This window comes from Falco biarmicus, chromosome 19 (genome assembly GCF_023638135.1).
Source record: "Falco biarmicus isolate bFalBia1 chromosome 19, bFalBia1.pri, whole genome shotgun sequence".
In the NCBI taxonomy this organism is placed as follows: domain Eukaryota; kingdom Metazoa; phylum Chordata; class Aves; order Falconiformes; family Falconidae; genus Falco; species Falco biarmicus.
The window spans coordinates 3,240,927-3,250,525 of NC_079306.1; the positions used below are offsets into that span (position 1 = coordinate 3,240,927).

The 9,599-nt window shown below is 63.7% G+C and overlaps 1 protein-coding gene across 1 annotated transcript; it reads left to right on the forward strand.

Moving 5' to 3' along the window:
- Nucleotides 1-86: 86 nt before the first annotated feature.
- C19H1orf43 (chromosome 19 C1orf43 homolog) lies at nucleotides 87-3,460 on the forward strand. Its single transcript, XM_056322500.1, has 7 exons — nucleotides 87-226; nucleotides 1,295-1,396; nucleotides 1,661-1,769; nucleotides 2,018-2,071; nucleotides 2,371-2,537; nucleotides 2,642-2,700; nucleotides 3,115-3,460. The coding sequence occupies exons 1-7, from the start codon at nucleotides 158-160 to the stop codon at nucleotides 3,311-3,313; spliced, it is 759 nt and encodes a 252-aa protein (XP_056178475.1). The 5' UTR covers nucleotides 87-157; the 3' UTR covers nucleotides 3,314-3,460.
- The last annotated feature ends 6,139 nt before the right edge of the window (nucleotides 3,461-9,599 follow it).

Below are 9,599 nucleotides of genomic sequence, written 5' to 3' on the forward strand. Positions count from 1 at the left end.
GGGGGAGGGGCGCCGGCGGAAGGGGGCGCCCTGCTGGCGTGTGACGCCGCGCGCCCCGCGTCACGTGAGGAGGAGGGGCGGTGCTCGCTGTCACGTGGGGAGGGCGCGGAGTGGCTTCGGCGGCCGCCATGTTGTGCGGCCCCGGGCCGGGCCGGGGATGGCGGGGGCCGGCAGTAACTGGCTCTCCGGGGTTAACGTGGTGCTGGTGATGGCCTACGGTAGCCTGGTGAGCCGGAAGGGCCTGGGGGTGGCCGGGGCGACGTGGTGGGGGCCCCTGGAAGCGGGCTCGGGGTGTCTGCGGGGCGGCGGTGAGGCCCATCCTGGGGGGTGCTGTGGGGCTGGGCCTGGGCTTGTGCCTGGGGTGGCCGTGGGGCCCCCGTGAGGCCGATCCTGGGGCGGCTGGGGGGCCCATCCTGGGGTGTCCGTGGGGTCCCTGTGAGACCGATCCTGGGATGGCCGTGGGGCTCCCGTGGGGATGGGGTAGCTGTGGGGATGGGCCTGGGCCTGGGGTGTCCATGGGCCCCCTGTGAGGCTGATCCTGGGGCGGCTGGGGGGCCCATCCTGGGGTGTCCGTGGGGTCCCTGCGAGGCCGATCCTGGGCGGGGGGCGGGGCGTGGGGCTCTTATGGGACTGGGACGGCGGCGAGGTTAGGCCTGGACTGTCCACGGGGCTCCTGTGAGGCGATCCTGGGGTGGCTGAGGGGCTGGGGTGGCTGAGGGGCTGGGATGGCTGTGGGGCTGGGCTTGGAGTGTCCATGGAGACTTTGTGAGGCTGATCCTGGGGTGTCCATGGAGCTCCTGTGGGGCTGGGCTGGCTGTGGGGCTGGGGCTGGAGTGTCCGTGGGGCCGCTGTGAGGCTGATCCTGGGGTGGCTGTGGGACTCCCGTGGGGCTGGGCCTGGAGTGCTGTGGGGTCCCTCTGAGGCCCATCCTGGGATGTCCACGGGGCGCTGTGAAGCCAGGCCTGAGCTGCCCACACAGCTCCACTGGGACATGTCCCAGGGTATCCATGGGGAGCCCCCGCGGAGCCAGACTCGGTGTCCTTACAGGGTTGGGCCGGAGTACCCGTGGGGTCCTGGTGTCTGTGGGGCAGGGAGAGGACATGAGTAGGAGCCTCTGTGGAGGCTGGGGTGTCCGTGGGGTTCCTGATGGGCTGAAGAGGGAATCCTGTGCTTGCCGAGTTTGGGGGGGCTGGGGGGCTGGGACCAGGGTGTCCGTGGGGCTGTGAGACCCTGGCGGGGGGGGGGGGGGGGATTCTCAGCACACCTGATCCCGTCCCCGCTGTTGGCGCTCCAGGTCTTTGTGCTGCTGTTCATCTTTGTGAAACGCCAGATCATGCGCTTCGCCATGAAGTCCCGCCGCGGCCCCCACGTGCCTGTCGGACAGCACGCGCCCAAGGTGGGTGCGTGTGGCCCCGTGAGGAGATGTGCTCTCCTTCCCCTGCCCCCATGGATCTGTCCGTGCCCCGAAGGGCAGGCAGGGGCTGCTTCAAAACTGGGTATTTCCAGGAGCTGCCACCTTGGTGTGGCGATGAGCAGCTGGAGAGAGAGCGGGTTTATTTCGGAGGGCCCCCAGGACTTGACCGTTATCATCCTTGTGATCCCACAGGCAGAGTGAGCGCTCTGTAAATGTTTTGGGTTTTTTTCCCCCCACACTATGCAGGATTTAAAGGAAGAAATCGACATTCGCCTGTCGAGGGTACAAGACATCAAGTACGAGCCCCGGCTGTTAGCTGAGGATGATAGCAGGCTTCTGCAGCTGGAGACACAAGGTACCCCCTTCTCACGGCGCGTCAGGGCCCACCAGAGACACTGTCTGGTGCTTCTCCCACTACGGCAGCTCGTTCTCCTGTCACCAAGTTGCGGCACCGGCCTCTCTTGTTGCCTGTCCCGTTGCAACATCGCGTTTGGCGAGCCGACAGGAGACAGCGGCGCTGCGCTCTGCTCCTCTCTGATCTCCCCACCTCCCTCCCGCTGCCACCTCCCGCAGAGCTTTCACGGTGGCTTTTCTCTTTGCCAGGCTGCTATAACTACCTGTACAGGATGAAGGCGCTGGATGCGATCAGAACATCTGGTAAGGGGAGCTCCGGGTGGGAGTGGGGGGAGAGAGAAGGGTGGGGGGAGACCGTGTGTAGAGGGAATAAGATGTGGCGCATCGGTCAGCAGCCTCATAAGGCTCGAGGTCCTGCTTTGGGGAGAGCAGTCACTCCTCCCACCCGGGGTTGGCAGCCTGAGGGTCAGCTCTACTCACAGCATTGGGAGCAGTCGGCAAATGGAGGCAGCAGACGAGGTGGGAGGTTTAATTAGCCACCAAAAAATGAGGCGTTTTTACCTGCCCTTCAGCCGGTTGCATGGTGCCTTTTTCTGTTCCAGAAATCCCGTTTCACGCAGAGGGGCGGTACCCAAAATCTTTAATAGGGAAGAACTTCTGTGCCTACTTGCTGGAACTGCGGAATTCCAGCGCCTCCTTCAAAGGCATCCGCAAAGCCTTGATCGACACCTTGCTGGATGGGTACGAGAGTGCCCGCTACGGCACTGGGGTAAGCGCCGGTGCTGCGTCGCCCAGCCCCCTGCTCTGACGGCTGGATGAGGTTGTGCTGTCACCTCGGCTGGGTTTTCCATGGTCTTTTCTGTTTGCATCCAGGTCTTTGGGAAAACGGAATATCTGAAGTACCAGGATGCTCTGAACGAGCTGGCAAACATGTAAGTGTCAGTGCCTGGGGGTGCAGGTGGGGAGCGGTGGTGGGTTCTTGGGCTCCAGTAGCGCGTCGTGGAGGTGGGAACAGAGGTGGGCTTTGGGGCAAAACCCAGCCTCAGGCGTGGGCTGTTACGCCTGGCCGTCTTTCCAGGCTTCCTTACTCCTTGCAGCCCGTCTGTTAATGCATTTTTGGGTTTGTCACTTGGTCACAGACCACATTTCTGCTTGGGCCGGCCGCTTTGAGCCAGAGACCTCGCGTGGGCTCCGGGCCTGGCACCCCCACCCTTGGTTTTCAAAACCTCAGTGAGCGCTGTTGTCCCGAGGGCAGATCTGCCTCGTGTCGGGCAGACGGATGGGGTGGTCTTGCGGCTCCTCCGGGGTGGGCGGCAGCCGTGACGAGGCCTCTCCTCTCCCTGCAGGACCAAGGCCCGGGGAGGCAGCAGCCAGCGGCAGCACCAGTCAGCAGCGAAGGACCTCACCCTTTCCTCTGAAGTCTCCAACCCCGCCACCATCCAGGTCACCTACCTGCCTTCCAACCAGAAGAGCAAACGTGCCAAACACTTCCTGGAGCTGAAGAGCTTCAAGGACAACTACAACACACTGGAGAGCACCCTGTGAGCTGCGCAGGGAGCACTGCTCCGGGGACCTGCCGCCAGCGGAGCCCCTCGCCGGGCGCAGCTGGGGTCCTGGGTGGGTTTTGGCCGCAGTTGAGCCTTTCGGGCAGCGGCGGGAGGAAGCGGCTGCGCTCCGGGGTCTCCCTCTTGCACAGCGCCGGAGGTCGTCGCTCAGCGGAGGCTGGGCTGGCTGGCGGGGCTCGGCCCTCGCCACGAGCGCGTTTCGGAGCGGTGTGCCTGCCTAGGGACCTGCCTATGGACCTGGAGGGCATCGGCCCGCGCGGCCTCCTCGGGACACGCTTCAGGCTTCGAGTCCAGCAACGTCTTGGAGCCCTGGCCCTGTGTATAAACTGATTAGCTTTAGCTTATTTATAAAAAGACCTCGATCCCAGCCAGCGCTCTCCTCCACCTGTCCTCTTGCCCCGTGACGGCCGGTGGGAGCTGGTGCTGTCTGTCCGTCCTGTCTGTGTGGGTCTCAGGCTCTGGAGCCACTCGTCTGTTCCTTCCAAAGGGTGAATCCTCTTTTCCCTGCGGCGCCGTCGCTGCCTGCCCGTGTGCCGGGGCCGTGCACCAGGGTGCCTGGATGGAGTGTAAATAGTTTGGTGGCCAGTTCTCAGCCGCCGTGGCTGAGGTGCCTCTTTGGGCTGCGGTTTCTACTCTTCTTTTTTTCTTTTTTTTTTTCTCCTGCACCTGGGCATTTGGGGATGTCTCGAGCAGACAAATACCAGCTTCGAACGTCCTGTCTGTCCTGCCAAGGGGGTGTTTCCTCCCACTCTCACCAGCGCCTCGGGTGCCAGTGGCTGCCAAGCCCCCGGGGGCGAAAGCTCGCGGCCCCCGACTTGACATCTGTGTCCTGCCAGGCCGACCGGCGGTGCCCGCTGCTCACCGCTCACCGCAGCGTGTACCCGCGTGGGGCGAGGACCCCTGCCCCTCACCCGGGCCTCTGCACTCTTTTTAATTGCTGTTTAATAAAATGACAGTTAACCCCGAGCGGGATGCGTGCCGTTGGCCTCTGACTGTGGGGAACCCTTCCCTGCCAGATCTGGGGCTCCGTCTGTCCCCGTGCCGCTGCCGCGGTCACCGGGGTGTCATTAACGGTCACTGGGGTGCCATTAACGGTCACTGGGGTGCCTTTAATGCTCACTGGGCTGCCATTAATGGTCCCTGGGGTGCCATTAATGGTCCCTGGGGTGCCATTAACGGTCACTGGGCTGCCATTAACGGTCACTGGGCTGCCATTAACGGTCACTGGGGTGCCATTAATGGTCACTGGCGTGCCTTTAACGGTCACTGGGGTGCCTTTAATGCTCACTGGGGTGCCATTAATGCTCACTGGGGTGCCATTAACGGTCACTGGGGTGCCATTAATGGTTACTGGGGTGCCTTTAACGGTCACTGGGGTGCCTTTAATGCTCACTGGGGTGCCTTTAACGGTCACTGGGGTGCCTTTAACGGTCACTGGGGTGCCTTTAATGCTCACTGGGGTGCCATTAATGGTCACTGGGGTGCCTTTAACGGTCACTGGGGTGCCATTAATGGTCACTGGGGTGCCATTAATGGTCACTGGGGTGCCTTTAACGGTCACTGGGGTGCCATTAATGCTCACTGGGGTGCCATTAACGGTCACTGGGGTGCCATTAACGGTTACTGGGGTGCCTTTAACGGTCACTGGGGTGCCTTTAATGCTCACTGGGGTGCCATTAATGCTCACTGGGGTGCCATTAACGGTCACTGGGGTGCCATTAATGGTTACTGGGGTGCCTTTAACGGTCACTGGGGTGCCATTAATGCTCACTGGGGTGCCATTAATGGTCACTGGGGTGCCTTTAACGGTCACTGGGGTGCCATTAATGGTTACTGGGGTGCCTTTAACGGTCACTGGGGTGCCTTTAATGCTCACTGGGGTGCCATTAATGGTCACTGGGGTGCCTTTAACGGTCACTGGGGTGCCATTAATGGTTACTGGGGTGCCATTAACGGTCACTGGGGTGCCTTTAACGGTCACTGGGGTGCCATTAATGCTCACTGGGGTGCCATTAACGGTCACTGGGGTGCCTTTAACGGTCACTGGGGTGCCATTAATGCTCACTGGGGTGCCATTAACGGTCACTGGGGTGCCTTTAATGCTCACTGGGGTGCCATTAATGCTCACTGGGGTGCCATTAACGGTCACTGGGGTGCCATTAATGGTTACTGGGGTGCCTTTAACGGTCACTGGGGTGCCTTTAATGCTCACTGGGGTGCCATTAATGCTCACTGGGGTGCCATTAACGGTCACTGGGGTGCCATTAATGGTTACTGGGGTGCCTTTAACGGTCACTGGGGTGCCTTTAATGCTCACTGGGGTGCCATTAATGGTCACTGGGGTGCCTTTAACGGTCACTGGGGTGCCATTAATGGTTACTGGGGTGCCTTTAACGGTCACTGGGGTGCCTTTAATGCTCACTGGGGTGCCATTAATGGTCACTGGGGTGCCTTTAACGGTCACTGGGGTGCCATTAATGGTTACTGGGGTGCCATTAACGGTCACTGGGGTGCCTTTAACGGTCACTGGGGTGCCATTAATGCTCACTGGGGTGCCATTAACGGTCACTGGGGTGCCTTTAACGGTCACTGGGGTGCCTTTAATGCTCACTGGGGTGCCATTAATGCTCACTGGGGTGCCATTAACGGTCACTGGGGTGCCATTAATGGTTACTGGGGTGCCTTTAACGGTCACTGGGGTGCCTTTAATGCTCACTGGGGTGCCATTAATGCTCACTGGGGTGCCATTAACGGTCACTGGGGTGCCATTAATGGTTACTGGGGTGCCTTTAACGGTCACTGGGGTGCCTTTAATGCTCACTGGGGTGCCATTAATGGTCACTGGGGTGCCTTTAACGGTCACTGGGGTGCCATTAATGCTCACTGGGGTGCCATTAACGGTCACTGGGGTGCCTTTAACGGTCACTGGGGTGCCATTAATGCTCACTGGGGTGCCATTAACGGTCACTGGGGTGCCTTTAACGGTCACTGGGGTGCCTTTAATGCTCACTGGGGTGCCATTAATGCTCACTGGGGTGCCATTAACGGTCACTGGGGTGCCATTAATGGTTACTGGGGTGCCTTTAACGGTCACTGGGGTGCCTTTAATGCTCACTGGGGTGCCATTAATGCTCACTGGGGTGCCATTAACGGTCACTGGGGTGCCATTAATGGTTACTGGGGTGCCTTTAACGGTCACTGGGGTGCCATTAATGGTCACTGGGGTGCCCTTAAGGGTGTGGCTGGCACGGAGGGCAGCTGTGGCCCAGTGGCACTGGCCATGGCGCTGGCAAGCAGCCAGATCCCCTCGCTGCACTGGGAGGAGGTGGGATGGGGCAGGGGGCTGTGCTGGGGACACATGGGGACAGCGGGGCACAGCGTCCCCCCTCGTGCGGGTTAAACCGTGGACCTGCCAAGCGCGTTGCTTCGGTTGCAGTCGGGGCAAAGGGAGCCCCGGGGTGCCGGACCCCCCTGCTGCTGGGGGGCAGCAGGCGAGGGGGAGCCCTGGGGCGGGGTGGGACGGGGCTCAGCCCTGCAGGCAGGCACCGGTGTTCCCCCAGCACCCATCCTGCTCGCCCCCCGACCCCACAGCTGTGGGCCAGCGGCCCGTGGGGTGCTGTGGCAGCGCGTGGAGCGGCTGGGAGCGCCCGACCGGGTGGGCTCAGCACCCACCCGGCACTGCCCAGCTCCCTGGCTGAGAATAAAACACGGGGGGTGCGTCTGCGGCGCGCGGGGACGCAGGCCAGCCCTGGGCACAGGTGGAGGGACGGCGCAGCCCAACAGGATCCCGGCGGTGGGAATCTGGCAGCGCGGCCCGTGATCCCACCCGGAGCAGATCCTGCACACGCGGTCCCAGCCGTGGCCACGCCAGGAGATGGCAGCATGGCCGGCGTGGCTCTGCCAGCGGGTGCTCCATGCCTGATCCCGCTGGCGACACGGGTGCCCACCGCGCTGCTGGCATCGGCCACGCGTGTCTGGCACGGCGGCCACGCGGCACAGCCCTGCAGCAGCGGGATGAGGAGCCCAGCCAGGCTGGGGGGGCTCTTTTCTGGCTCCATTCCCTGCCCGGGCACCCCTGAACCCCCAACTGCTGCCCAACGAGGGGGGCTCCTGTCCCCCGCGTCCTGTCCCCGCTGCCTGTGCCCGACCTTGGTGTCTCCCAGCCCCAGGGCCCATCAGTGCCGGCCCTGGCTCCGCTTATTGACAGGGCTGGGGGCGCTGGGCCGGCAGCCCCAGCCCATGGCCCTTCATTAGTGCGGCTGTCGGACCGCATCACATCAGCCTCCCCCCGCCCGTGCCCCCCGCTCCTGCCACATGTGTCCCTGCCGTCCCCACCGCCACCCTCCCTGCATGGCTCTGCTGCCCCCGTGGGCGCTGGAGCCCCTGGTCCCCCATTCCCCGGTGGCGCTCAGAGCTCTGGCTGCCCCACTGGCCCCCCAAAGTTTGGGGCCCTGCAGAGCCCCCAACACCCTTCCCAAAGTCGGGGGGTCCCGCTGTGGCGAAGCACCGGCACGGCGCAGGGAGACACGTGCCCCCGGCACCCCCAGACACCCCACGTGCCCTCGTGGCTGGCCAGGTCCCAACAGCCACCCCAGAGAGGTCAGGGTTCCTGCTTTGTCACCCAGCTGTGCCCACACCGGGGGGGGGGGCACATCCACACAGATGGGGCAGGGTGACAGGCGGTCACCTCCTTCTGCTGCCCCACGGAGGGACCACTCCTGCGGACAGGGGGTCCCCATGGCTTCCCCAAAGCAAGGGGATGGGGACACGGGGCACAGCCCCCCAGCGCCAGCCGGGGCTCGTCCTTGGGCAGGGTCACACGCAGCCCCTCGGCAGCGCGGAGCCCACTGGGACGGGGCCGGCTCCCAGTATCGACGGCCCCACTAATGATGGCGGAGTGTGACCGGGGGCAGGAGCAGGCGGCACAGGGCCATCGACCCGTATCGACCGGCAGCGCTCGGCGGCAAGGGCACGGGGGTCTGCAGAGGGGGCAGGGGGACGTCGATGGGTGGTAATTAATGGGAACGAGGCCACGTGCACGGGGCCAGGGCGCTCGCCGGCCGTGTCCCCCCGCCGGGTGCAGCTGAGCGCGGTTATAAACGGCGGCTGGGCGGCCCCTGAGCCAGACCACCGAGGAGCCCCCCGAGCCAGCCCAGGTAAGGCAGTGGCGGACGTGGGGTCCCCTCGGTGGGCAGGGATGGGTGGGCAGCGCTGCCTGCTGTGCCGTGCTGTGCCGTGCCGTGCCAACCCATGCCATGCTGTGCCATAGTGTGCCATGGCGTGGTGTGCCGTGCTGTGCCGTGCTGTGCCATGCCACGCTGTGCCATTGTGTGCCATGGCGTGGTGTGCCATGGTGTGCCGTGCTGTGCCGTGCTGTGCCATGCCACGCTGTGCCATTGTGTGCCATGGCGTGGTGTGCCATGGTGTGCCGTGCTGTGCCGTGCCATGCTGTGCCACTGTGTGCCATGGCGTGGTGTGCCATGGTGTGCCGTGCTGTGCCGTGCTGTGCCATGCCACGCTGTGCCATTGTGTGCCATGGCGTGGTGTGCCATGGTGTGCTGTGGCATGCCATGCCATGCCGTGCCAGCCTGTGCCATGCTGCACCATGGTGTGTCATGGTGTGCCGTGCCATGCCGTGCCATGGTGTGCCGTGGTGTGCCGTGCCATGCCAGGGGACTGTGCCAGCACTGCCCTGCTCTGGCTTTGTCCCTGCTGCAGGATGCCTCAGGGCTTGGCCACAGGACCCCAGAGCATCCCAGTGCTGGGGCCGCTGCCCCGGTGGGCTCCGGACACCCCGGTCATCGCAGTGCCACCTGCGCGGTGCCTGGGGTGTCCTGCCCGGGCAGACGGTGAGGAATGCCCCCCCCCAGCTCTCAGCCTCTCCTTCTCTCCTTCTCTTGCAGCAACTGAGCTCCAGGTCCCGGCCGCCTCCGCCTGCCCCTGCCTCTGTCTGATATGTTTGATATTAGGTTGTTTTATTAGCAAACCAACTAAATATCAAACATATTCTTACAGCGCCAGGGATGCCCAGCAAGATGCTGCCTGCGCCCTCCTGCAAGCAGGGGGGAGCGTGGAGGGGGTGTCCTGTGCCCCTCCTGCCCCCCTGCCCCGCTGCTGCAATAAAAGCCGTCTGCCCTGCACTGCATGCCCGTCTCCGTGGGGCTGGGGTGAGGGGGCTGGAGGCTGCCACCCCCGGGGGCCGGCAGAGGTTTGGGATGGCGGCAGGGTCAGCGCTCACCACCTGTCCCCCTGCTCACGCCTGGGAT

Coding starts and splice junctions, on each gene's coding strand:
- C19H1orf43 (XM_056322500.1), top strand. CDS start 158: ATGGCGGGGGCCGGCAGTAACTGGCTCTCCGGGGTTAACGTGGTGCTG. Junction 227..1,294: donor TGATGGCCTACGGTAGCCTG/GTGAGCCGGAAG, acceptor TTGGCGCTCCAG/GTCTTTGTGCTGCTGTTCAT. Junction 1,770..2,017: donor TCTGCAGCTGGAGACACAAG/GTACCCCCTTCT, acceptor TCTCTTTGCCAG/GCTGCTATAACTACCTGTAC.